The sequence below is a fragment of the Bos indicus x Bos taurus genome, chromosome 19 (genome assembly GCF_003369695.1).
Source record: "Bos indicus x Bos taurus breed Angus x Brahman F1 hybrid chromosome 19, Bos_hybrid_MaternalHap_v2.0, whole genome shotgun sequence".
Classification (NCBI taxonomy): domain Eukaryota; kingdom Metazoa; phylum Chordata; class Mammalia; order Artiodactyla; family Bovidae; genus Bos; species Bos indicus x Bos taurus.
This window is the reverse complement of record NC_040094.1, coordinates 21105116-21133051: the sequence shown is the minus strand read 5'-3', so window position 1 is coordinate 21133051 and position 27936 is coordinate 21105116. Positions and strand designations below refer to the sequence as shown.

The 27936-nt window shown below is 46.9% G+C and overlaps 1 protein-coding gene across 3 annotated transcripts; it reads left to right on the top strand.

The window, feature by feature from the left end:
• Positions 1-424: 424 nt before the first annotated feature.
• KIAA0100 (KIAA0100 ortholog) lies at positions 425-27874 on the top strand. Of its 3 annotated transcripts, none has more exons than XR_003506929.1 (39): positions 425-556; positions 1406-1529; positions 2050-2099; positions 2397-2541; positions 2721-2839; positions 3075-3135; positions 3320-3509; positions 4484-4607; positions 4770-4894; positions 5134-5201; positions 5288-5454; positions 6134-6252; positions 6361-6524; positions 6683-6941; positions 7479-7684; positions 8901-9993; positions 10425-10616; positions 10758-10960; positions 11108-11226; positions 11334-11554; positions 12527-12717; positions 12838-12937; positions 13071-13273; positions 14378-14672; positions 17642-17799; positions 18084-18290; positions 21502-21601; positions 22075-22257; positions 22734-22855; positions 23310-23465; positions 23553-23674; positions 24242-24422; positions 25052-25138; positions 25330-25440; positions 25559-25710; positions 25814-25944; positions 26130-26231; positions 26516-26650; positions 27077-27128. XR_003506929.1 is itself a non-coding variant. In XM_027519083.1 (39 exons), the coding sequence occupies exons 1-39, from the start codon at positions 489-491 to the stop codon at positions 27257-27259; spliced, it is 6699 nt and encodes a 2232-aa protein (XP_027374884.1). In that variant the 5' UTR covers positions 427-488; the 3' UTR covers positions 27260-27874. The 3 variants fall into 3 exon arrangements, 2 of the variants coding, with proteins under 2 accessions (XP_027374884.1, XP_027374882.1); XM_027519083.1 differs by having other exon boundaries at positions 427-556; positions 5309-5454; positions 25575-25710; positions 27077-27874; XM_027519081.1 differs by having other exon boundaries at positions 427-556; positions 25575-25710; positions 27077-27874.
• The last annotated feature ends 62 nt before the right edge of the window (positions 27875-27936 follow it).

Genomic DNA, 27936 nt, shown 5'->3' with positions numbered 1-27936 from the left:
CTCCGGGAAACTGCTTTGAAAGTGGAACTCTCTGCGGCCGAAACTACCCAGCGAAGGCCACTGCCAGCCAGCGAGGAGGGCCGCGGGCCGGTGGCAAACCCCCGGCTCCGCTTTTCCGGGTTCAGAACGGTGCGCCCGGGGGCGGGGCTTGTATGTCAGTCGTAGGCCGCTACCCTGCGCTCTCCTTCTGGAGCCACGCCTTCACTTCGCGCAAGCAGCCAGTCGGCCCCGCTGGATCGCGGGCGTCGGGCGGGGCAGGGCAGGGAGACGGCTGGCTGGCTGGCTGGCGGGCTGCGGGGGGCGGGGCGCAGGCGCGCCAACGCTTCCTCGCCCAGCGTTCTCCCTGCGCGTGCTGCTGGTCGGCCCGCGGCGGCGCAGCTCGGAGCTGGCGGGGCGGGCGCCGGGAGGGGGTGGCGCCCCGGCAGGGCGGGGGCCGGAGCCAGGCCGGGCCGGGGCCGGGGCCGGAGCCAGGCCGGGCCGGGGCCGGAATGCCCCTGTTCTTCTCCGCGCTGTTGGCCTTGCTTTTGTTAGGGCTCAGCGCCCTCTTCCTAGTCCGGTGAGGGGATCCCGGCCACGACGGGTGGCGGAGGGGGTGGGAAGGGAAGGAAGAGAGACTGAGGAGGGGGCGCGCTGGAAAGAGGCGCGCGGGAGGGGGTTGGGGGAGTTGCGCGGGCGGCGGAGGGGGAGGGGCCGGGGAGGAGGCGCGCGACGAGGGGAGGGGTCGCGCGGGGGCGTAAGAGTGGAGCTAGCTGGAGGGAACCGGGAGAACCGGGAGATTGAGCAAGCGGCCGAGGCCTAAGAAGATGCTGAGATTGGGTGGTGAATAGGGGTGTGAATGAGGAGGGGGCCCGGCATAGTGGTTTTTCTTTCCCCGTCCGCATGCCCGTGAATGTCCCCTTCCCCGAGTGCGAAGGGCACCTGCAGCCTCGCCCTGGAGAGCCGGAACAGGTCTGGCTGCCCAGGGAGAGCGGCACTGGAGCCGGCCGGATGTGACCCCACACTGCCTTCTCTCAGACACCTGTCTGGAGGGCGGAGAAGGAGACCTTTAGGGGGTTGTGTGATGGCACACCTGACATGGATGCCTGGACTTCAACTCCTGTTGGGACCTCTTCTCTCTACCTCTGAGGTTCCTAAGGATTTGAGGGATTGCTTTCTTTGTTTCCAACTTAAACGGCGGTGCTTAGTTCATCTGATTTCATTTGGGTGGAGGGGACACTCGGGCTAGGGTCTTGATCAGCGTGACTGAATGTATATGGCAGAGTGGTGTTTTGGGAGACAGGAGTATTGCCCCAGAAGATCCACCTCCAGTTCATGATCCTTTGCCAGGCTTTCTAAGACCTGCAGGGGGTGAGGGTGGCCACCCTTTAGGAGAGGGTCTTGTGAACTCAAAAGGATTTTTCTGCAGGTGGCTTGTGGTCCGGTTGGCCACCAAGTGGTGTCAGCAGAAGCTGCAGGCGGAACTAAAGATTGGCTCCTTTTTTTGGATTCAGAATGTCAGTCTTAAGTTTCAGCAGCACCAGCAAACAGTGGTGAGTCCTGGGAAACTCCTGGGGAATGTATGTGGGTTGATCTAGCTGAATTTCAACTTCTAATGTCCTTTTTAAAAAATCCTGGTGGCTTTCCTAGTTAACCCAGCCTTGCCACCCCTTTGCCAAGATGATTTTAGAGCCTATTTGAGAATACTGGAACTGATGCAAGTTCTTTCAAAAATGCTTTTGAGGCACAGGGTTTCCAGGGCATGTAAAAAAATAGGGAAGTAAAGTACAGAACAAAAATACAGAAGTAACACAGAGACCAAAGATAACGAAGATTACCATTCTAATATAAAAGGGGAAATGGCAAAAATCCATGAGAGAGAAATATTAAAGTCTAACCAATGTCACTGAGAGGAACAAGATATAGTGCTGAGGAGAAAGGCTGGGGGAAATGGAATGGAGAATAGTGGAAGGGCTCTCGTACTTCCTCCTCTTATAACCTTTCTTGTCCTGTCAAACTGCTCTGGGCTTACCTAACAGCCAGTGTACAAAGCTTCCTCTCACACTGTTTTAGGAAATCGATAGCCTGTGGATTTCCAGCAAACTCCTTAGCCATGATCTGCCGTGAGTACTCTATCTCTTCACTCTCCTCTTGGGGAATGTTTTGGGATTGTGGTTTGCATATTGAGATTCATTTCCAGAGGCCCCACAGCCCAAGGAGGGAAGCAGGTTCTTGATGGTGTCTCTGGGTTAGCCTGGAAGCTGTTGTTTTGTGAGACAGATATTGATAAGTACTCTGAGACTGTCTTCCATGATTTGAGCTGTTTTTAGGGAGGATGGGAAAATGAGTATGAGGGAGGGGAAAAGACTGGTATGGAAGGGGTTTGGACCTGGTGGCAGTGAGATTTCTCTCCTGTACAGACACTATGTGGCCTTGTGCTTTGGAGAAGTACGTATCAGAACTGACCTACAGAAGGTTTCTAGCCTGTTTGCCCCGTTTTCCCAGAGTACTGGGGCGCACCAAAAGGAGCTGGCCTTCAGCCCATCCTTACTGAAAATCTGCCAGGTGAGGCTATTTTCCCACTTCCGTGGACTGAAGTAGGAATGGCTGGTTTTGGAGTTATGGGTGGCTTTTTCTAATGTACTTAAGGCATAATGCTAAGAGGTGCCTCATTATTTTTCCATTGGAAAGGCACGACATTGCCTTGATATTAATTATCACTCATCTTTGCATCTTCCTTCCAGCTGTTCTCCATTCATGTAGATTCTATAAACATCATGGTCCTCAAGGTGGCTACTTCTGAGTCCTTGTGGCATATTCAGATCAGAGAAAGCAGTTTTCTTTTGGATAGTGATGGGAAGAGGTAAGCACAGGGCAGAAGAAGGTTCGATAACCCTGTTGTTGCCTTACAGTTGTTTCAGGCTGGGTGGATATCAGGGCTTTCTTATCAAGGTGTCAAGTTCTCTCATTCTGTGTAATTTGAGGAGAGAGTAAGATTAAGCACTTCTGCTTGCCTCGTGCCTTCCAGCCAACAAAGCTTGATTGAAGGTAAATGATGAGGAAAGGGGCCAGGTGCTCTTTTTATTTTTCCTTTCCAGGCTGAAGTGTGAGGTGAGCCTAAGTCAGATCAACAGCAAAGTTCTAAAGAGCGGCCAGTTGGTGAGTACGTCACAGTTGTTCAGATGCCTTGTTTTTCTTCTGGGCGTAAAATACGAAGGCACTCAGGGCTTGCACTCTAGATTATGTGTGCTATGGGGTTCCCTCAGGGATGTGTTGCAGACCACAGCATTTTGACCGCAAGCTCCTGACACAGTCATACCTTAGAGGCTTATCTTCCCTGTAGGAGGACACCTGTCTAGCAGAGCTCTCACTTGCCCTAAAGCTGTGTCTCGAGGTGGGCATCAGCAGCGGGCAGCTGAAGGCGATCACGGTGGATGTGTGGACACTCCATGCCGAACTGCATGAGGGCCTCTTTCACAGTCAGCTGCTGCGCCAGGGCACAGGCCTGGCCCCCAAGCCTCTTCCCGGTTCAGGTAAAGTCCCAGTCAGTGAGCTTCTTAGCTTCCCTGTTGGGCATTCTTTTGGAAGTAGAAAAAAAAAAGTAGTGGTCTCACCACCCATTTAGGTGTGATTTGTTATTTGCCGTGGCCTTTAATCCTGGCCTTTGAGGATAGCTAGAGGAAAGAAGGCATTTGCTCGTGGTACGTGAAAGAACATTTAGTGAGTAATTATCATAAATGAGGCCTGAACTTTGTGTTTTGTACACGTTCCCCTACTAAATCCTCAGCATTTCACAAATGAGGAAACTAAAGTGCCTAGGAAGATTAGGTAACTTGACTGAGATCACATGGGTAGTCAGTAATAAAAACGGGGTTTGTATTATTTGGCCCAAAAGTCCGTATTCTTTTCATTATAATAACCTGCTCTCCATACTATTTTTAGTTATTTATTTTGACATGTACACACTATTACGTTTATTTGTTTTGTTTTTATCCACACTGGGTCTTTGTTGCTGCATGCCAGCTATCTGGTTGCAGAGAGCTGGGTCTATTCTCTTGTTACAGCGCACAGGCTGCTCATTGCGGTGGCTTTTCTTGTTCTTGAGCACAGGCTCTAGGCACTTGGGCTTCAGTTGTTGTGTCCCACAGGCTTATCAGTTGTGGCTCGCAGGCTCTAGAGTATGGGATCAATAGTTGTGGCGTGAGGCTTAGTTGCTCTGTGGCATGTGGGATCTTCTTGGACCAGGGGTTGAACCTGTGTCCCCTGCATTGGCAGGCAGATTCTTATCCATTGCGCCACCAGGGAAGTCCTCCAGACTGTTTTTTAGACCCTGGAGAAGGAAGTACAGTAGGTGCCTGGATCCCTGGGATCTTGGCCTTATTGCCTAAGTTTGGACGTTTGCCTAGCCTACTTTATGTGGGAACATTTGGCTGAAGAGGGATTGGCATATTGAGAGACTTGAGTGTTAAGAGTTGATGGCTTTTGTATTATTTATTGGTGTTTTCAGAGCTGACAGAAGACTTGGCTGAGCCAACTCTGCCTGGCCTATACCTTCTTCAGCAGCTGCCGGACCAGGTCAAAGTGAAGATGGAGATCACAAGTGTGGTGTTGTCCATGAATAGTCAAAAGAGGTGAGGTCTCTCCTGACACACAAGTGTGGAGAGTGATAAATGGAGCTGTGTGCTGGGGTCTCCATAACCAGCCCAGTAGCTGCACTGAGCTTGTGTGAAGGGGGAAAGGGAGTAAGACTAGCATCCCATGTATTTCTAAGCCAGACTCTGTCTCTGGTCCAGGCACCTGAATTGGACATTGAAGCTGCTGCATTTCCTGTACCACCGTGATGAGGACCAGCTGCCCCTGCGAAGCTTCACGGCGAATTCTGATGTGGCACAGATGAGCACCGAACTCCTTCTGAAAGGTTCATGGGTGGGGTTGGGTATTGAGAGAGAACGGGAGGACCAGTCACACACTTCCCCAATGCCTTACTTGGTCTTCTTAACTCAATATCAGTGATGCAGAGGAGGGGGAGTTGGGAATGTACTGAAACTAACGAGTATTGGTGACATTCTTTCATCTCCTCGCCTGCCCCTGACCCTCTCCTAGTCTTTCCTCTCACCCTCTCCGTGTCCTCCTCTCATCTGCCCTTTGCCCTTACAGATGGGTTGTTGCTGTCCCAGAGCCGCCAGCGCATTGTCTGCCTCAACTCCCTCAAGGCTAACGTGCAGGTCTGTTGACCAAGAATCATCCCTTTTTCTGCTCTCCCCATACGTCATTGAGTCGTGAGCATGTAAAATAAAACCTGAACCCGCAGTTCCGGTGTGCTCGTTTCCAGGTGACCACCATTGACCTCTCAGCCTCCCTGGTTCTGAACACTTGTATTATTCATTACCGGCACCAGGAGTTCTCTCACTGGCTACACATGCTAGCGCTGGAAACCCAGGAGTCTAGTTCATCTGTTCTTAAGCAAAGGAAGGACAGGTCAGTGTAATCTTTTTCGGCCACTATCTTATCAGGTGCATTCTTAGATTTTTTGGTCTAGAGTGGCATCTTGTGTTAAATATGTATTTAGTTGTTTGATCTTTTTTAAATCTCAGTTTCAACAGCCCAGTCTTAACAGCAAACATGCTTTATATTTTCTGTTAGATGAGACTCTGGCAGTAGAATGAATGACAGAATTCTTTGTTTTTATGTCCTCGGTGCCCAGCACAGTTCCTTATTATGTAAAATGAACATTTCTTGAACTGAACTTAGATAATCGATATCTCATCTGCCTTGGATTATAAGGTGCCTGCCATGTCATGAGTGCCCTGTCTGTGTGTATAGTACTTGCACTGTGTCCCATAGAGGTCAGTGGTTTGTAAGTGATGCTACTTGGTGGTATTAAGTTGAATCATAAGATATACTGGTATTCATCATATTTGATATATACTATTTGATACATGAAAATAGCAATTTCATCTGGTTCAACCTCATAAGTCTCTATGGATTATCACTGGGAGTAGGAGGAAGCTGATGAGTTCAATCTTTTTCTAGTTGCATCCTTTCCTAAGAATCACAACAAAACTCACCGTGCCTTTTGAGAGCTTCTGAAATCTGTAACATGATAGGAAGTTGCAGTTCTTTCCTTGTCAGACAATGAAGTCTTGTCCCCGTACAGAGCCTTTCCTCAAATCCTGGCACCTATCATCTTTAGCACCTCCATCTCCAACGTCAATGTTTCCATTCAGTTGGGAGATACACCGCCCTTTGCCTTGGGATTCAATTCCATCTCTCTGGGTAAGGCTCTGCGATGGAAAAGGAACAATTTGTTCATTAGTGGAGCTGGGCCCAGTTGATGGCCACTGTGGCTCCAAAGAAGTCCTCTCTCCCACCTTCTGTGTTTAGATTACCAGCACTTGAGACCACAGAGTATCCATCAACGGGGCGTCCTAACTGTGGACCACCTCTGCTGGCGGGTGGGCAGTGACTCCCATATTCAGAGAGCACCCCACCCACCCAATATGCATGTTTGGGGTGAGGCGCTTGTCCTGGACTCCTTCACACTACAGGTAGGTGGGGACTTTGGTGAACAGTAGCCTGTAGAGTTTGCTCATCCTGCCACGCTCTAGAGCACTGAGCACCTCTTTTGGCAGCAGATGGTGCACCTGTGCATGACAGAACTGTGTGTCGGCATGCTTCTGATGAAGTCCTGTTGTTTCTTTTCTAGGGTAGCTATAACCAGCCTCTGGGCCTGTCCAGCACTCAGTCAGATACCCTCTTTCTTGACTGTACCATCCGAGGACTGCAGGTGGAGGTATCAGATACCTGTGCTCAGTGTCTGTCTCGGATCTTCTCCTTGATGGGTCCACAGTCTGGGAAGTCAGCTGTCTCTAGGGAATCCTCATTTGGGGAATCTGTGTCGTTACTGTGGAAGGTGGACTTGAAGGTGGAGGACATGAACTTGTTCACCCTTTCTGCCCTGGTTGGTAAGTGGGACAGGAAGTGGGTAGTTTACACAGTATAGTATACAGTATGCTATACTGAAGTGGGTAGTTTGTAACCTAAGCAGATTACGCTGCTGCTCCTCATGTAATAAAATCAGTTATTCGAAAATTTTCTAAGTCAGAGGCAGGAAATGTTAAAAGGTCTTGTGTAACTGTTGGGCTTCTTGATATTTCTTAAGGGCTTACAGAGAGCAAAGTGTATAAGAAAAAACAGCTTTGATATCTGATCAGGAGAAGGAGATGCAGTTAGTTTTCTGTTTCTTTGTGTATTTAGTTCTAGAGAGAAACTGATGTATCTCTGGGGAATTGGTGGGAGTTTGGGTACTTCTTTGGCCCTGCCAGCTGTAGTTAGGTTAAAATGGGAAAGGAAAAACTTCCCTAAAACATGAGGAATTAGGTTAGGAAAGTGTGGGGATTAAGGATAACCAGAGTGAAGGGAATAAGGAAGGAAGGAGAGTGAGGACTGACGTTGGCGTTTGAGAGCCAAGCACCAACCCTGACATGGTTTCTGGATGTTAGGTGCTTCTGAGATCCGGCTGGACACACTGACTGTCCTGGGAAGTGCTGAGACCTCCACTGTGGGTGTTCAAGGACTTGTGCTTGCGCTGGTGAAGTCAGTCACAGAGAAGATGCAGCCCTGTTGTAAGGCTCCTGACATCCCCACTCCAGTGCTCAGCTTCTCCATGCTCTCCGTCACCTATCACAGCAGCATCCGCTCTCTAGAGGTAATGTTTCTATGGCAAGGTGGGGTCAGATTGGTTTTTCCCTGGCTTAGAGCATTTTCCAGTCTTGAGTCACGTTGTGAAACTCACCTGTGAGAAACGTAACGCCTAGTGGTTGGTCTTTTTTCCTGGCTTGTGTTGTACATTTTTATCTTTTAATATGGAACTTAAAATACATATAAAACCAGAGAGTATATGAACTTTCATGCAATCATACCTGGCCTCAATAATTACCAACTTAGGACCAACCTCATTTAGTTAAACTCTGAGCAGTCGTGCCTGCCTTCTACTATGGGATTATTTTGAAGCAGATATCAGACATATAATTTCAACTGTAAAGATTTCAGTGCATATATCTGATATATGGATATATATATAAATAAAGGGCTCTTAAGGGTCATGCCTGGTGGCATTTTACTGAAGCACTCAGCTCATCAACGGGCTGGAAGAGATCTGAAGATGGAGGCACTGGAAAGCTTTGAGAGGCTTCCCAGTACCTTTCTTCTCAGGGTATCATTTCAGTTGGACATGGGGTCCTTTTGGGAGGAGAGTGAGATATTTCCCTGTTCATCGGACTTCAACTTCCTTTGGAAACTGAAGAGTTTCCTTTATAGAGATTGGAACTCAGAGGAATTTTTTGGTCTTGGAATTTAAATTTTCTCTGTCTGCCTAACTATGGACAATTGACTTTGTTTTTCAGGCTAACAGAGTTCCTCTAATCCCTTCTTTGAGGCATACTTTCCCATAAGTCAGTTGCTATATGAACTTGTGACCAGTACTTTTTAAGAATTAAGTCAAGGTACAATCAGCGCATGAAACATCTTCCAGTTGATTCTTGCAGTAGTTATTATACAGAAGGTGGTTGTTGTGGAAAGGTAAATCATGAGCAGAAACATAAAAGCCAAATGACTTATCGAGTACATCTGTATACTGGATATTCTCTGGTAGATACCAGAGAATTAAATGGTTTCTACTCTCAGACAATTTAGAATCCGGTTGAGGAGAACTTAAAAAAAGAGTAAGTGCTTGTAAATATAAGTAGGAACTGTTAGCTCAGCATACTAGTGCAAAGAGGAGCAAAGCAAGGGGGTAATTAATGTGGTTGCTCAGGAAAGACTTCTGAGTAGAGATAGTTCTTGTGCGTGTATATAATAGTTCCTGCATCTCTCATGTTCTAGGATGTGGTAATCGATCAATCCTTTCCTCTTGTTCTGTAAAGGTTCAGTGTGGCTCAGGGCTGACCTTACTCTGGAGCCCCCCAGATCACATGTACCTGTACCAGCATGTGCTGGCCACCCTGCAGTGCCGAGACCTACTAAGAACCACTCTTTTCCCTGAGACTGTTCCCCTTGTTGAGCTAGAGACTGCAGCGACCCCCTCTGAGCCAGAAGGCTGTCCCCCAGAGTCCTCCCCGCCAAAGCGGCTGCTAAACCTGACGCTGGAGGTGAGCACAGCCAAGCTGACAGCTTTTGTAGCTGAGGACAAGTTCATTACCCTGGCTGCCGAGAGTGTGTCCCTGAGCCGGCACGGGGGTTCACTGCAGGCTTACTGCCCAGAGCTGGCTGCGGGCTTCGATGGCAACAGCATCTTCAGCTTCAAGGAGGTGGAGGTGCAGCTGCTCCCCGAGCTGGAGGAAATGATCCTTCACCGGAACCCCTTCCCTGGGCTGCAGACGCTCCGGAACCGCGTGTGGCTCCTCTCCCTGGGTTCAGTCTCCGTGGAGTTTCCTTATCAGTATGATTTCTCTCGGACTCTGGACGAGGCCGTGGGAGTTCAGAAGTGGCTGAAGGGCCTGCATGGAGGGTCTCGCTCTCAGGCTTCTCCCAGCTCTGCCCCGCTCCCACCTGATATACTCCTGAAGGTCCAGCACTTCTCATGGGTTTTCCTGGATGACATTTTTGAGGTGAAACTTCGTGATAACTACGAGCTGATGAAGGATGAAAGTAAGGAGAGTGCCAAAAGGCTGCAGTTGCTGGATGCCAAAGTGGCCGCCCTGCGGAAGCAGCACGGGGAGTTACTGCCTGCCCGCAAAATCGAGGAGCTGTATGCCTCTTTGGAACATAAAAACATCGAAATCTACATCCAGCGCTCCCGTCGTCTCTATGGCAACACGCCCATGCGCCGGGCACTGCTCACTTGGAGCCTGGCAGGGCTAGAACTGGTGGCTCTGGCAGATGCCTCCTTCCACGGTCCTGAGCGTGTGCTAGAGCAGGTTCGAGAGCTTGATCCAGGCAGCCCTTTCCCTGCTGAGGGAATAGATCTTGTCATTCAGTGGTGTAGGATGCTCAAGTGCAGCGTCAAGACATTTCTGGGTAAGTAACACTTCTTTGTTTGCAGAGCCCAGGGTTTGCCCTTGGAGCTCCAGGGAGCTCTTTGAGCAATTACAGAGGAGCTCCGTTATATTGGGAAATGCGGCTGTTTTGGGCGTGGGTGGAGTGGGATGGGTGGACTCCTCTTCCTTTTCCCTGTTCCTGAATTTCACCCTGAAACTGCTTGGCTGAACACAGGGGCACAGCTAACACAGTCATCTTCAGGGTTGGTGTGGCTCTTGGATCTCAGTGTTATCCCCCTCACTCTCTGTTCAAGGTCTCCGTGCCCTTTTTTTGGCTTTGCTGCCAACTGCCAGCTCTTATTCTCTCAGTTGACTTTGTGAAATAGATGTAAAAATAGTGGCAGGGGGAAGCAGGGCCTGCGAGTGCTCAGTTTCCTGGGTAGCCACTGTGTGTCCTCCCTGTGTTGACAGTGCGGATAAGAGACTATCCCCGGTACTTGTTTGAGATCCGTGACTGGCGGCTGATGGGTCGACTGGTGGGCACTGAGCAGAGCGGTCAGCCCTGCTCTCGGCGGCGCCAGATCCTGCCGCTGGGGCTTCCTTGGGGCAATGTGGCCATCGAGAGGAACATGCCCCCACTCAAGTTCTATCACGATTTCCACTGTGAGTAGGGGAGGGCAGATGATTTGACTGAGATGGTGGTGATGGCTGGGGTGGGAGATGAGCTGAGGCCCTTCTGGAGTAAAGGCCAAAGAGAGGGGTGAAAGTGTATAACAGGCTGCGTCCTGTGCTCCTCTGCCCCAGCGGAAATCTTCCAGTACACCGTGGTATGGGGCCCGTGCTGGGATCCAGCATGGACACTGATTGGCCAGTGTGTGGACCTCTTGACCAAGCCCTCAGCTGACCCCAGTCCACCCCTGCCCTGGTGGGACAAGAGCCGTCTTCTGTTCCACGGGGACTGGCACATGGACATTGAACAGGCCAACCTGCACCAGCTGGCCACTGAGGTGAGGGGTCCAGAGGAGCTGTTTTCTTCTGAGGATGGTAGGGCTGGGGCTTGTACAGCATATGGGGGAAGAGAGAAAAGCACTGATTTGGGAGGAGGAGGTGATAACGCTTAGTTATATCTCACCAAGTTTTTGGGGTGGTTACAGGATCCATACAACACAACTGAAAATATGCACTGGGAATGGAACCACCTGTCTTTTCACTGGAAACCCGGTCAGTTTGTGTTCAAGGGTGACTTGGATATCAACGTGAGAACAGCCTCTAAGTGAGTGAAGTAACGGATGGAGCCTCAGACGGTGTGTGGGACTCAGGGTTGGGGGAGATGGGGAGAGCCGAGGGGCCGCTGGTGACCAGGGCTGTGTTGTGAGCCAGGTATGACGACTGCTGCTTCCTTCACCTGCCTGACCTCTGCATGACCCTGGACCTGCAGTGGCTGTGTCACGGGAACCCCCACGATCACCATGGTGTCACTTTGCGGGCCCCAGAGTTCCTGCCTGAGGTGCCCTTGGGCCAGTTCCATGACTCCTACCGGGCCTTTCGCTCTGAGAACCTCAATCTCTCCATCAAGATGGATCTGACTCGGCACAGTGGAAGTGAGGCTTGGGTCTGGGGCAATGGGGAGAAAGGGCTGGGGAGAAAGGGCTTGGGAGGATGAGCTTAGACACTGAGGACTTCAGCTTGACCCTCTGGAGAGGGGATCAGAAAAGAGCAAGGGAGCTTTGGGGTTAGGATCCTTTTTGGAAGAGGGTTGGTAGAAGTAGAGTTCTTGGGTCTTTGAAAGGAGAGAGTGTGAGGCTTGAGTGCCATTGGGGTTGTTAAACCTCTGAAATCTGAAGCTTGGGGGCCTTCCTGGTGGTGCAGTGGTTGTCAATCTGCCTTCCAATGCAGGGGACATGGGTTTGATCTGTAACTAGGGAACTAAGATCCCATATGCCGGGGCAGTGAAGCCCCTGTGCTGCTGAAGGCCCAGCACAGCCAAAATGAAAAAAAGAAAGAAAGTACCGGGAGCTATTGCTTCAGCAGTGTGTGGTGTGCTCAGTCGTGTCCAGCTCTTTGCCACCCCAAGGACTACAGCCTGCCCGGCTCCTCTGTCCATGGAATTTCCCAGGCAAGAATACTGGGGTGGGTTCCCATTTCCTTCTCCAGGGGCTCTTCTCGACGCAGGGATTGAACCCACATCTCGAGTTAACTGCATCGGCAGTCAGGTTCTTTACTACTAGTGCCACCTGGGAAGCCCTTCAACAAGTGAATTTTAAAAAAAAAGCAAAACCCTGAAGCTAGGAAAGGATTTAGCTTCATCTGCATTTTTTTTTTTTTTTAATTTATTTGGCTGTGCCAGGTCTAAGTTGGCACGCAGAATCCTCATTATGGCCTGTGAAATTTTTTAGTTGAGGCCTGTGGCATGCAAACTGTTAGTTGCGGCATATGGGCTCTAGTTCCCCGACCAGAGGTTGAACCCAGGCCCCCTGCATTGGGAGCACAGAGTCTTAGCACTGGACCACCAGGGTAGTCCTTTCATCTGAGTTTTAACCACAGCTGGGAAATGTCTATCATTTCTTTTGCAGCGATATCCCAGCCCCGGATTCTGCTGTATAGTAGCACCCTGCGCTGGATGCAGAACTTCTGGGCAACTTGGACTAGTGTCACAAGGCCTATTTGTAGGGGAAAGCTCTTCAACAACCTGAAACCCAGCAAGAAGAAACTCGGCCAGCACTACAAGCAACTTTCCTATACCGCGCTCTTTCCCCAGCTGCAGGTCAGCTCTGATGGCGCTGCTGACAGCTGTCCACTTCTCTAGTTTTCTTGTTTTCCCTCACTGGGTGAGTCACCTCCCTGGCGCCGTCTTCGGTTCAGTGTTATGTTCTCTCGTTGCCAGGTGCATTACTGGGCCTCATTCGCCCAGCAGCGTGGCGTCCAGATTGAGTGCAGTCAGGGCCACGTCTTCACTCGGGGAACTCAGCGGCTGATACCTCAAGGTGAGACCAGAGGCTCCCTTGTCTCTCCGCGCCTGTCCCCCGTCCTGCTCCTCAGTGCCCCCCGCCTCTCTCTGTGCCCCACACTGGCCTTCTGTGCTGGCTTGCATGGGCCCTGTGTGCCTCCTCTCCTCAGCGGGCACAGTGATGCGGCGCCTCATCTCTGACTGGAGTGTGACCCAGATGGTGAGTGACCTAAGCCAGGCGACTGTCCACCTGATGGCTTCGCCCGCTGAAGAGAATGCTGACCACTGCCTTGATCCCTTGGTAACAAAGACCCACCTGCTGAGCCTGTCCTCCCTGACCTACCAACGGCACAGCAGTCGCACGGCTGAGGAGGTACCACCTGACACATTCACTCTGCTGCCTTGCTTGTATCGGTAGCTGTCTAAGTCTGCTCAGGCTGCCGTAACAGAATACTGTAAGCAGAGGGGCTTAAACAGCAGAAATTTGTCTCACTGCTGGAGGCTGGGCAGCGTGGTCAGGTTCTGGTGGGGGCTGTCTTCCTGGCTTGCAGATGGCTGCCTTCTCACTGTGACCTCACCAGCCAGGAAAAGAAGGAAGCTCCTGATGGCTCTTCTTGTGATGACACTAATCCTGTCATGAGGGCCCAACCCTGGTTAGGACCCCATCTAAACCTAATTACCTCCTAAAGGCCCCATCTTTATAATCCCCATTATATTACATTGGGGATTATGGCCTCAACATAAAAATTTGGTGTGAGGACACAATTCAGTTCATAGCAGTAGGCTTTAGGTGAAGTCCCGGGTAATGTTCCTAACTAGGTTCTAATTATCTATGTTGTTCGTTTATGATATATTCACTGGTATGTGCACCCCTCTTTCTGAAAGTTTCTTTTTTCCCCTCTTTCTGAAGATAGTCTCTTGCTTATCAGGAAATAGAATAAAACTTGTTTTTTCACTAGTGCTTTATTTGGTGGTCCCTCCCCTGCCCCCAATTAAGGAAGGATTTTGAGATGAAATTCTTTTGAGTCATTTAAAATACAGTGGATAGAGCTTCCCCAGTGGCTCGGTGGCAGAGAATCCGCCTGCAGTACAGGAGATGCAGGTTCAATCCCTAGGTCGGGAAGATCCCCTGAGGAAGGAAATGGCAACCCACTCCCGTATTCTTGCTTGGGAAATCCCATGGAGAGAGGAGCCTGGTGGGCTATATATAGCACATGGGGGTCGAAAAAGAGTTGGACACAGCTTAGTGACTAAAAACAAACAAACAATAACACTGTGTTTAAAATACAGGGGATATAGTCAGAGTGTAATATAATACACACACTAAGCCCACGTAGTTTTTCTTTCACTCAGTCGTCTTGTATCACTCAGAAGAGGTCTGTTATTCAGCAAGCATGTTTGTTATCTTTGCATTTGTGGTTCAGGAGGAATGGTGGGAATTTCCATGCAACTCTGAGGTCCTTTCCCTGTTTCCTAGGAGCCCTCTACTCGAGTTGGGGATTCTGCCTTTCACACACATCAGCTGCACTTGGTAGATTTACGGGCTTCCTGGACAACCACCAATCGGGACATTGCCTTTGGTTTATATGATGGCTACAAAAAGGCGGCTGTGCTCAAACGTAACCTCTCTACTGAGGCACTGAAGGGGTTAAAGATTGATCCCCACCTGCCAGCCAAAAAACCAAAGCAGAGTGTTCCTTCCAGTGCCCCAACCCCACCTCCTGTCAGCACTCCCAGCTTCAGTGGACAGCCTGATAAGGGGTCTTCAGGAGGTAAGCTGGGAGAGAAGACTCTGAAGGGTTAGGTTTAGAATATGTATGTGGGCTTGAACAGGAGTTTGAGAAGGACTAATTCTGGGTGGTTCAATCTGTGTGTAGAGATGAAACTGTTATTTTTCCATATTAGGCCACCTAAGTCTTACATAGCAGTGCCAGGTGGACATTAAAGGGTCTGGTTTATGGGACTTCCCTGGTGGTCCAGTGGTTAAGACTCCATGCTTCCATTGCAGGGGGCATAGGTTCGATCCCTGGTCAGGAAACTTAAGATTCTGGCAAAAAAGAAAAAAGGGTCTGGTCCTTTGGCCAGGAGAAGAGGATCAGGAAGGAGTGATGACTTAGTCAGAATGACTAAGGAGAAGAAACAAAGAATTAGAGAATTATTTTGTGTTTTGATGAATTTGTTCAGTCAATAAATATTTTTTGAATACCTCATAGGCACAAAGCACTGTACTGGATTTAGCAAGAAATATATATGACATTCTACTTGCCTCGACAAGTTTATCATCTTTGAGCTAAGACTAGTTCATTTACTCACTGAATCAGTCACTCATTCATTCATGGATTCACTTTTTAGCTTTACTGACGGTTTGTAATGTACTAGACATGTGACCCTAAACATTAGAATTGTAAAGATGAGGGGAAGTTTTGAAACTAAGAGTCGTGAGGAACTTCTTGGGGGTCCAGTGGTTAAGACTCCGTGTTTCCACTGCAGGAGGCGTGGATTTGCCAGGTCAAGGAACTGAAATCCTGCGTGCAGTGCAGTGCAGCCAAAAAAAATAAGTCATGAAAATGCTTGGTAGGAATGTTTAAGAAGAAACTATTTAAATGAGTGTAGGGAAGTCTAGAAAGGCTTCACAGAAAGGATAATATAATTAAGATGGGTCTTAAAAGAGAGTAAGACTGATAAGGGGCTTCTCCAGTGACTCAGTGATAAAGAATTCACCTGTAGTGCAGGAGATGCAGGTTCGATTCCTGGGTCAGGAAGATCCCCTGGAGAAGGAAATAACAACCCATTTCAGTATTCTTGCCTGGGAAATCCCATGGACAGGGGAGCCTGTCGGGCTGCAGCCCATGGGCTTGCAGAAGTCAGACATGACTGAGAGGTTTAATAGGCAAAGAAAAGGAAGAGGGCATTTTAGGGAGAGGGAATACCAAGTACAGAGGAATGCAAGTTTATGATGAGTTTAAAGACAAGGCGAAAAATGCTGAGTGCCACTAGAGAGAACTTACAGCTTATGTGAGTTCTTAACTGTAGTGAAGGAGGCCCTATGGTCAGGGAAGGGTTTATTGAGGAAGTAGCATTTGAGCTGGACTTAGAATGGTTTAGTAAGGCTGAGTATGGTTTAAGCATGTGGAAATGAGGAGAAAGGGCACTGAAAGCCAAGGGAATATCTTGAACAGGAGTGGAGTTGGTCACGCTCAGTATGCTCAGAGGAGAGTGAACAGTCTGGGCTGGCACAAGGTGTAGCTAATGGGGAAGATGCTGGAAAGGAAAGCCACAGGTAGAACATCAAAGGTCTTTCACACAAGGCTCGGGAGTTTTTGTTCCTTATTCAGGAAACAGCGGTGAACTGCTGAAGGATTTGAATAGGGCTGTGTCATCACTAGAATTTTAGTTTTAGAAAGATAAATCTGGTGGTGGTATTGGGGAGGGCTGGAGAGAAAGTAACTGGAGGTGGGGGAGACAAATGAGGAAACTATTACGGCATTTTAACAGGAGGCCAGGAGCGCCTGAACTAGGCAGAGGCAGTGGGAGTGGCGATGAGGGGACGAACAGAAGTGTTCTGTACATATGTAGGGTTTGGCGGCTGGTTGGAAGAGGGAGTTAGAACATGGAGAAAGAGAGAACAATTGACTGATGCTTTGAGCCTGGTGACTTGATAGTAACAATAATATCAGAAATAGGAAAGCCAGAGGCTACACAGGTTTGTGGAGATGTAGGATTGTTGAGTTCAAATTTGGACATGCTGAGTTTGTCGTGCAAGTAGTACATCTGGATAACGTCTAAAAAACAGGCGGAAATGAGGATCTAAAAGCTTCGGCTTAGAGTTAGAGATTGGGAGTTTCAGCATAGAGCTAAGAGTTAATGCCCAGGAGATAATGCTTAACTGTGTGGCAGGTATCCTGTAAAATACTTTATATACTATTCCATTTAATTCTCTCAAAAACCATATTAGATAGTTACTATTATTTTACACACAAGGCAACAGGTTAAAGCCAACTGCCAAAGATTACCATCCAAGTAATTGGCAGAGATAGGATCTTGAACATAGGCACACTAGTCTAATTCTGGAGACAGTGCTCTTAACCTACCATTGTTGGACAAACTTTAGAAGAAAGCACAGGGAACAGGCCAAGGAGAGACCTCGAGAGATAGACTTATCTCTAAAACCTGGGAGAAGGTGGACGACCTAAAGGCATGATCAGAGAAAGCAGTAGAGCTAGAACACAGTGACACTGATGGCAAGGGAATGATTTATGTGGAAAGGAGTAGTCAGCAAATAGCATTTAAAACAATTTGAAGTCGAGAGGGAGGGGACATATGTATACCTGTGGCTGATTTATGTTGATGTTTGACAGAAACCAGCACAATTCTGTAAAGCAGTTATCCTTCAATTTAAAACATAAAATAAAAATTAAAAAAATACATAAACTGAAAAATAGAAGGAACACGATGGAAGGGAAAAAGATCCTAGAGTAATTCAGAGGTGGATATGCCTAAGAGAAAGAAATGCTAGCGTTTACATAGTGTTTCTAAGTTTCTCTTGGGAATCTAACTTTTTAAAATTGAAGGAAAATGAAATGACAACTGTTACCCAAAAGGGGTGGAGTGGGCTGAGCTGGAGTTGCAGGTTGGGGAGAATATGTTCTAGAGAAATTGAAAGAAGGTGAGTTTGGCCCTGGATGTGTTCTCTTTGCTTTGACACTGTGGCTTTCCACCTGCCTTCTTATTCCTCTGCCAGGTGCCTACATGTTGAAGAAGCTGATTGAAGAGACAGATAGGTTCGTAGTGTTCACAGAAGAGGAGTCAGGTGTGAGTGACCAGTTGTGTGGCATTGCTGCCTGCCAGACTGATGACATATATAACCGAAACTGCCTTATCGAACTGGTCAACTGCCAGGTACCTTCTCTTTACTAGAGTACCCCAAAATAGGGCTAGATGATAATCATGTGTGTTTACCTGCCCCCCTCCACTTCTACATAAGAATAGGTGGGTAGAGCTCCAAAACACTATACTTTTTATTAATAACAGATATCATGGATAATCGCTTCCATTAGTAGAAGCCAGCAGAGCTCACTAAGCCAGAATTAGACCCACCTGTAGTCACTGGTACAGTCCTTTGACTAACCTTCCATTTTCTTCCCGGCCCCTGTGCTGTGACTCTGCTTCTGTTTCTGGCATAGATGGTTCTTCGTGGAGCAGAGACCGAAGGCTGTGTCATTGTGTCTGCTGCCAAAGCCCAGCTGCTCCAGTGCCAACACCATCCAGCCTGGTATGGTGACACATTGAAGCAAAAGACTTCCTGGACTTGCATCCTAGATGGCATGCAGTACTTTGCCACCACTGAAAGCAGCCCCACTGAGCAGGATGGCCCACAGCTCTGGTTAGAGGTTAGTCGGCAGGACTGGGAAGGCCTGATCTCTCTCCAGTTCTCCATAGTTGGCACCTTTCACCAAAATGGCTTGCAGGGTCCTTGATAGTACCTTTTGCTAGCAGGTTGTAGAATAATGAGGCTCGTAACACTTGAAGATAGAAACTCCATGCAGTCTCTGGCCTGTGATCTGTGACAACATAGTGCTTTTTCTTTTTTTTTAGATCTCATACTACTTATTCTGTTTCATTGCAAGAGAAATTCTCATTTCCCAACATGAGAATAAAATGAGTTGCAACTTTTTAACTTGAGATTGCTGACCACTATTAAGATCATACTTATCAGTAGGCAGCCAAAAAAAACAGGCAGTAAGTCTGGGAATTTTCAATAAGCTCTCTAGCTGCCCTTTCTCTGATCTCTCATGAAGATGGTTGATTAGTTGTTTCAGAAAATCGGTAAGGTTGAATAGAAAGACTGCTTGTCTGGGAGGCAGGTTATTACATGAGATATGATTTCAGTTTTGCCATTTTAGTAGCCATGAGCCCTTGGGCAAGTCACCTTTATTTGTGAAACTGAATTAATATTTCACTCACACAAGGTTGTTGAAAGGATCAAAGAGAAAGTTCTTTGAAAAATACAAAGCTTCATTCAGATGGAAGTAAAGTGTTATTTAAGTCAGTATGTTTGGGGAGGTCTTAGTTGTATATTAAGGTAATTTTTTTTGTTAGGTGAGATTGTGAGCAGTTGGCAGGGACTAAACTATAAATTTTCAGCATTTTGGTAAAACTAAGTTTGCACTGTAATTTCTAGGATATACTATCATCAAATTTATTGGGAGCTCTAATGGGTATGAGATGTATCTGGCCACTATTCTGCATTGTGATTACTTAATAGGTGTTAAATGTCCACATTGTTCTGGGTGTGGTCCATTCAGATGAGTTATTGGATCCAGCTACATCTGATTGGGACCAACGTGATAATTTCATTTTTCATTCTACTCACTGGAGACAAAGCTAACCCCTCTTCCCTCCTCCCTGACTGGTACTTATTACTCCAATGATCTTAAGGCTCAACCCCAAGTATAAGTTATGTAAGAGGTAATAAGCATTGAATCAAGGTCAGGTTGATGATAGTATGAGAGGTCATGCTGATATATTACAGCTGTAATAAGGCAAGCAGTACTGTTTACCGTAGTCTTAGGAGATAGGCGGAGGAAATGTCAGCTGTTCATGCAGAGGTAGGCAGGATGAGCTATGCAAGGTCTCCCTTCCTGGTGTTTTCTGGACCTCTTGTTCTTTTGGCATGCCTTCTTTTGCAAGGGAATTCTTTTTTTCTCAGACTGTGGTATTAGCCTTAGAGTAGAATGTCCTTGGCTGAGGTGGGAAGGACTTTGATATTGCCATTCCTATATGAATTTTTTTGTGACTTGGCAGGTTGTCTGTGTTCTTCTCGTTATCACTCATTCTATTCACTTTGACTTCAGCTTGGCAGAGAGAGTCCAAAGGATTCAGTTCCCTTCCCCCATAGCAACAGTGTCAGAACAGTCCGAAGACAGAAAACAGCAAGAACACAAACACACGAATACCAAAATGGGTGGGAAGTCATTTGTTTTGATGAATTTTTTTTGCTCATGATGTGATTTTTTTCCATTTTTAAAAACTGTAATTAAAATATACATAATATAAAACTTATAAACATAAAAAAGATAAAAAGGGACTTCCCTGACAGTCCAGTGGTTAAGACTCTGCAAACCACTGCAGGGGTGCAGGTTTGAAGAGCTCCATGCAGTGTACATGGCCAAAAAAAATTGATAACATTATAGAAAATTTATCATCATAACCATTTTAAATGTATAGTTGTATTAAGTACATTCATAGTGTTTTACAACCATCGTCACCATCCATGTCCCAAACTCTTTGCATTTTGTAAAACTGAAACTATACCCATTAAATAGTAACTCCCCATTTCGCTTTCCCCCAGGTCCTGGCACCCACCATTCTCTTTTCTATCTCTATGATTTTGAGTGCTCTTAAATATCTATTTTTTATATATATATATATATAAAGTTTTTAGGTATGTCATGTAAGTGGAATCATATATATGTCTTTTTGTGACCAACTGACTTATTTCACTTCGTATATTGTCTTCAAGGTTCATCCATGTTGTAGCATGTGTTAAAATTTCCTTCCTTTTAAACCTGAATTCTATTGTATATATATATACCACATTTTATTTCTCTACTCATCCATTGATGAACACTTGGGTGACTTCCATATTTTAGCTATTGTGAATAACACTATTATGAATATGGGAGTATACATTTTTATTCAAGACCTTGCCTTTAATTCTTTTGGGTATATATTCAGAAGTAGAATTGCTGGATTATAGAGTAATTCTGTTAATTTTTTTTGTTTGTTTTTAATTTTTGGCCACACTGTGTGGCATGTAGGATCTTAGTTCCCTAACCAGGGATTGAACCCATGCCCCCTGCATTGGAAACAGGGAGTCTTAACCACTGGACCACCAGAGAAGTCCTTGTTTTTCATTTTTTGCAGAACTGCCATACTGTTTTCCATATTGGCTATAACATTTTACTTCTCATCAACAGTACACAGAGTTCCAGTTTCTGCACATCCTTGCCTTATTTTCTCATTTTTTTATGGTAGCCATCCTTATGGAGAAGGCAATGGCACCCCACTCCAGTACTCTTGCCTGGAAAATCCCATGGATGGAGGAGCCTGGTAGGCTGCAGTCCATGGGGTTGCTAAGAGTCGGACATGACTGACTGACTTCACTTTGACTTTTCACTTTCATTCATCGGAGAAGGAAATGGCAACCCACTCCAGTGTTCTTGCCTGGAGAATCCCAGGGATGGGGCAGCCTGGTGGGCTGCCATCTATGGGGTCGCACAGAGTCGGACACAACTGAAGCGAGTTAGCAGCAGCCATCCTTATGGGTGTGAGATTGGACACGATTCTTACCTAGCTCGTATTTTTCTGGCCTGAGTCCTGGCAAAACGTGAATGTAACTCAAGTTGGGTTTGGAGAGCTTGGGTAGTTTGAGCCAGGAGAGAGGGACATTTGTCCTTTACCTTGGGAGATTCATCAGTTCTAGGCAGTGAAAGCCTAAATAGTGTTATACTTGCGTTATGGATATATATGACCCAGTTGGACAGGACAAGCTACTGGTCCCCCAAGGAGTTAAAGATGCCTATATCTCTCTGTCTGCAGGTAAAGAATATTGAGGAGCACCGGCAGCGTAGTTTGGACTCTGTGCAGGAGCTGATGGAGAGCGGGCAGGCAGTGGGAGGCATGGTTACCACCACCACAGGTCAGTTCTCACCTCTTCCCCATCATGTGGTGAGGAGCAGACATGCATCCTGAAGGGGGTCTCATTTCTTTACTTATTCTTAAGATTAATATGGGCTTCCCAGGTGACTCAGTGGTAAAGAGTCTTCCTGCTAGTGTAGGAGGAGCAGGAGACACGGGTTCAATTCCTGGGTCAGAAAGATTCCCCTGTAGAAGGAAATGGCAACCTGCTCCAGTATTCTTGCCATGGACGGAGGAGTCTGGTGGGCTACAGTCTACGGGATCACAAAAGAGTCAGATGTGACTGAGCGACTGAGCACGCACGCACGCACGCAGACACACAAGATTAATATATGTGGATTAGGACCATTTTTGTGTTAGGCTATATTGAAAGCAAGTGTCTAGAGTTACCTAGACATCACACATAGCTGGGAGGCTCTTAAAATACCTCTTTTGAGAATGTCTTCCTCTTATCTCTTTCCTACCTCTTCCCAGATTGGAACCAGCCAGCTGAGGCACAGCAAGCCCAGCAAATCCAGAGGATCATTTCACGCTGCAACTGCAGAATGTACTATATTAGTTACAGCCATGACATTGATCCTGAGCTGGCAACACAGATTAAGCCACCTGAGGTTCCTGAGAACCAGGAAAAGGAAGATCTCCTGAAGAAGCAAGAAGGTATTCAGGGTTTGAAAGGCTTTTGGGGGGGAGTAGGAACCTTGTGAAAGTAATTTCCTTGGTGGTTTTGAGACAGTGGTGTTATTAAGAGTCCCCCTATGCACAGGGCATTAGCATTTCACTTTGCTTTTTATTTTTTAAGTACTGCTAGGAAAGAACAGAATTGGAATAAATGGGGGACTTGTCTGGTGGTCCCATAGTTAAGACTTTGTGCTTCCACTGCAGGGCGCACAGGTTTGATCCCTGGTTGGGGCACTAAGATCCCACATGCCGGGAGTCTCAGCCAAAAAAAAACAAATAACTGGAATGAATGCATATTGTTTGATTCTGAAATAAGCAGGTGTTTCTACCCATGAACATATCTCACCAAGCCCTTTTATGGGGTTAATTAACAGACATGGTTCAAGATATGGATTAGGAGATGGGATAGAAATTTAGGGAGAAACTCTCTTATTCAGCTGCAAACAATTATTTAGGGGCTGTGGATACCTTTACCCTCATCCATCATGAGCTGGAAATCTCCACCAACCCAGCTCAATATGCTATGATCCTGGACATCGTCAATAACCTGCTGCTCCATGTAGAACCCAAGCGGAAGGTGAGTAGGATCTGTTATAGAATGCCAGTTAGCCTCAGAGGAACCCCCAGACCTTGTGGTTTTATTTGGGCTCCAGTAACAAAAGCCATGCTTCAGACTGAAAAAGGGCCTGATGGATGATTTATCCTCTTTTAGTTAGCAGCAGCAGTTGAAATTTTAGTTATCTAGGAAAGGTCTGAGTGTCCCTTGTTTTTCTTGGTCAATTTTTTCTTTAGTCACTTACCTCGAAAAACACCAGACTGCTCCTCACTTCCATCTCTGTCCCTCCCCTGTGGAACTGGCTTATTGTGAAATCCACATTGCCAAATCTTTCGTCTTGGCCTCCTCCTTATTCTTGCTACTAACGGTGACAGATGAAGGTGAACATTCCGGAAGAGGTCATTTCTTGTTCCTCTCTATATTTTATGTTACTGCAAGGCTTGTCTCTTGTTCATTTCCTTTTCTGTTCCTTTAGGAGCACAGTGAGAAGAAGCAGCGGGTCAGGTTCCAGCTCGAGATCTCTAGCAATCCCGAGGAGCAGCGCAGCAGCATATTACATTTGCAGGAGGCAGTGCGGCAGCATGTGGCACAGATACGGCAGCTGGAAAAGCAGATGTATTCTATCATGAAGGTAGTCTCCTGGAGTAGGGAGTCTGACGGTAGGGAGGTCTTCTAAGACATGGGCAATCTCTCAGTTTCTCCTGTTCTGGCTCCCTAGTCTTTGCAGGATGATAGCAAGAATGAGAACCTGCTTGACCTGAACCTAAAGCTTCAGTTGCAGCTAAACCAGGAGAAGGCCAACTTACAGCTGGAAAGTGAAGAGCTTAATATCCTAATCAGGTGCCACAGCATTCTCCCCATGCCCTTCTCCAGTGCCCAAGATGGAGTCAGTTTCTTTTGCCTGCGTTCTGATAGTCTTTAGGTCTAGTGTATGTTATCGAAGGCTGATGTAGTAAATTCAGGCACCTTTTCCTGAATAAGCCTTGTTAGACTTGGCCAACAGGTTGAGAACAGGAGAGTCCTTTTTTAGGATCCTTACTAGAGTACCTCAGGAAAAAGAAAAACAAGTAGTTCAGAAAGATCATTTTTGTGGCCATGATGCTGTGCAACTGAACTAAAAATAAAATGTTTTGAAGTTGATCAGTAGGGAACACGATTACAGATATAATTGCAGGGGTTATTAGTAGGAACAGCTTACTTCAAGAAGCTGTAGAACTGAAGATGGTATTTGTCCTCACGTGGCAGCGTGTAAGAAACAATGAATCCAATGAAAATATTTAGGGAATAGTTGTTCTAGAATAGGTCCATCTCTGGGTTTACCTCCTGCATCATTCTAGGGCACTCCACTCCACCTCTAACCCAAATGCTGTTGCCTGTATTGGCTTTGACTTTCCTATCCTTTTATAGGTGTTTTAAGGATTTCCAGTTGCAGCAGGCCAACAAGATGGAGCTGCGAAAGCAGCAAGAGGATGTGAGTGTGGTCCGCCGCACTGAATTCTACTTTGCTCAGGCACGATGGCGCTTGACCGAGGAAGACGGACAGCTAGGAATTGCTGAACTGGAGCTGCAGCGGTTCCTCTACAGCAAGGTATCGGGTATATACAGTCACACAAAGACAGCAGTATTGAGAGGCATTGACCTTTCTCAGGAGTCTAACTCACAAAGAGAGACTATTATTTGATTGTTAATGGTGGTATGAGTGGTTATTAATAATGATGGAAACATTAGTAGAGAGAGTACCCCTCATGCACATTTGTTTGTGATAGTAAATAATAGAGATACAGATGAGCTTGATCAAATGCTTCCCTCATTGAAGAAGAAAATTGTTCTGTATGGCCAGAGGAAAGTAGTCTCCCAAGTCCAGCTTAGAATAGAATCATTAATTCTATACTGGCATACGTCTTTCCTGCAGTTACCCTTGGCGTGGAGGACAGGACGTTCTTCATTATTCTTCCATCTCCCCTAGAGATATTTGGAAACGTGTTGAGACCATTTCTTAATGTCATAGGGACTGGAAAGTATTGTTGGCACTTAGTGCCCTGGCCATCAGTGCCCATTAGAAATACTGGATTAGAGGATGTGTTGAGTCTAAGATTGAAAGACATAACAAAAGCATTTGTAGAACTTGAAAACAAATGATATAGGTAGCAGTCCTCTGGCAGGCTCCTGAGAAAGGCTTATTATAGTGGGTTGGGGGGTTGGGATCTGTCTTTATAGGTGAATAAATCGGATGACACAGCAGAACATCTTCTGGAGTTGGGCTGGTTCACTATGAACAATCTCCTCCCTAATGCTGTCTATAAGGTAAGTCTTAGTTCCCTATTCCTAGCCCATTTACAGGCTTCCTAACACTGGGCATTTGCAATGACACTTCCCAGCTATGGGATACAATGTGGTGATGTGAGATGGAAACTTGCCTAGATTAGCAAGACCATTGCTGCTTCTCTCAGTCTGCAGAGGATTTGTGGATTGATTTATCACTGTCTCTCCTACAGGTAGTCCTGCGGCCCCAGAGTTCTTGCCAGTCTGGACGACAACTGGCCCTTCGCCTCTTTAGCAAAGTCCGGCCCCCAGTTGGGGGTATTTCTGTTAAGGAGCACTTTGAGGTTAGTAAACACTCCTTTGGGGACCCAGGAACAAAAGGCAGTTAAAAGCTATCTGTGCATTGTTACATTAGGGGTAGGTAAACTGAGGGATGATGTCTGAGCTTAATTGCTTCTTCAGCCTTTTTCCTCTTTAGGTAAATGTGGTGCCTCTCACCATCCAGCTGACACACCAGTTCTTCCATAGAATAATGGGTTTTTTCTTTCCTGGCCGAAGTGTGGAAGATGATGAGGTTGGTGATGAAGAAGATAAGTCCAAACTGGTGACTACTGGTGAGAACTTTAATGGGGAGCTCCAGAGGACTGGGGTCACAGCCCCAGAGATGGCTGAAGCTTCCGAAGGAGGACAACAGCTAGTGTACTTGCTTTTTTGTAGGAATACCAGTGGTGAAGCCTCGGCAGCTGATTGCAACAGATGATACAGCACCACTGGGCCCTGGGAAGGGTGTGGCACAGGGCTTGAATCGGAGTTCTGGGGTCAGAAGGTCATTTCGCAAAGCACCTGAGGTACCGGACAGGCCCCTGATAATAGGAAAATGGGAGAGTCCTGGGGTACTCTGTTTGGCCCGGCTGGGGATTTCTTCTGTTTCTTTTTGAGTCTACTCCAGGGATGAAAGGAGTTGGAGATGTTTGGGGTCCTGAATTTCTTGTGATGGTTTGAGGGGTACATACTTCTTTCCTTCCTTTCCTAGCACCCTGTCGATGATATTGACAAGATGAAAGAGCGAGCTGCCATGAACAACTCCTTCATCTATATAAAGATCCCACAGGTTCCACTGTGCGTCAGCTACAAGGTCTGCCCTTTCCCAGCACTTCCTTAGAACAGTATGGGAAGGGTACCAGATAAGATCAGAGATTAAAAACAGAGATAGTGAAGGTGGTCTGTGGGTAATGTGCTATTCCCTCTGGATTCTCTTAGGAATCAGTACCAGACTGAGATAGGGAGAAGTCAGTATCAGTATCTGTAGGTTGCTGCTGCAGAAAGATACCAGGTGTGGACTCAAGTACTGGCTTGGACTAAAAATGGCAGCCGATATATTTTTTTCTCTTCTCTTCCCTCCCACTCTTTCTGTTGCAGGGTGAGAAGAACAGTGTGGACTGGGGTGACCTTAACCTGGTGCTGCCCTGTCTGGAGTACCACAACAACACATGGACGTGGCTAGACTTTGCCATGGCTGTCAAGAGGGACAGCCGCAAAGCCCTGGTTGCCCAGGTATCCCGGCAGAGTTCATGGCTGTTTGGTTAGCAGAGGCTGGCAAGCAGATCCTCTGCTCAGGGGCATTTCGTTGTAACATGTATGTGTTAGCAGGCAGCCATGGGAAGGGGGCAGGTGAATGGAGTGATTGTTACTCCTATCCTCTCCATGACTTTGCTCAGATGGTTAAATTGAATGTCTACTGAGTGTTTCATATATGTTAACTACTGTTGATTTTTAGGGAAGTGAGGACTGACATAAGTTCATGTTTAGAATGGGTTCTAATACACTGTAAGCTTCTTGAGAGCAGAGATCGTTTAATAATCTGAATTGCCCCCATTGTGTGTCCATGTAAGTTAAATAAATATTGACTTGTTCCAGTTAACTTACTCTGCCTGTCCCATTAATATTCACCTTCCCTTTTACTCCTCTCTAACCTATCAGGTAATCAAAGAGAAGCTAAGGCTGAAGCCTGCAACAGGGTCTGAGGTCCGGGGAAAACTAGAAACTAAATCAGACCTCAACATGCAACAGCAGGAAGAGGAGGAGAAGGCCCGGCTCCTCATCGGTTTAAGTGTGGGCAACAAGAATCCTGGGAAGAAGTCCATCTTTGGCAGGCGCAAGTGATCCGGCAATCCAAGAGAGGCTGCAGTACAGGATCTGACTCTGACTCAGGCCCCAGGGACTTGTGGGGTGGGAGGTGTTTCCCTTCATCCTTTAGGATTTGTGGGGGTCAGGAGCCCATAGGGTGCTGTGGAGAGAGGCCCTGCTCCTTAACAGCTGGCTGGTTCCTTGCAGACCACGATGGATAATGCTGAGTTCTACCTCACACTGATCAGCAGGTCCAGGGCCAGAGAGGCATCAAGAGAGCAAGACCCAGGGAATGGCTCCAAGGCCAGAATCTGGTTCCCTTGGGATCAACTGAAAGGGTGGGGGGGACAGTTCTGATCAAGTGTGATAAATTTTTATAAATAGGCATATATAAAAAAATACATATATATATATATATATATTTGTAAGTGTAACTGCTCTCCCTGTGTGCCAGAAAGCGGAGGGGAGGGGCTGATCTTCTGTCCCTCATCCCACCACCCTGTATGAAAGAGGTATTAGTGTTCTGGGGGAATCAGCCCCTCCCCAAACTGCCAACCTCACTTTGGAGAATGGCAGTAGGAGACAGGGCTGGCCATGGATCTCTCTCCCTGGGGTATCCCCTGAAGAATGGTAAAAAAAAAAAAAAAAAAGTGATTTAAAGAGAAAAAATATATTTTAAATTTGATGCTGTTTTTTTTTTTTTTTCTAATTAT

Bases quoted from the DNA above. Each gene is read 5' to 3' on its own strand.
- KIAA0100 (XM_027519081.1), top strand. From the start codon at position 489: ATGCCCCTGTTCTTCTCCGCGCTGTTGGCCTTGCTTTTGTTAGGGCTC. The intron at 2,100-2,396 runs GTGAGTACTCTA...TCTCCTGTACAG, and splicing joins CTCCTTAGCCATGATCTGCC to ACACTATGTGGCCTTGTGCT. The intron at 11,555-12,526 runs GTGAGGCTTGGG...TTTCTTTTGCAG, and splicing joins TCTGACTCGGCACAGTGGAA to CGATATCCCAGCCCCGGATT.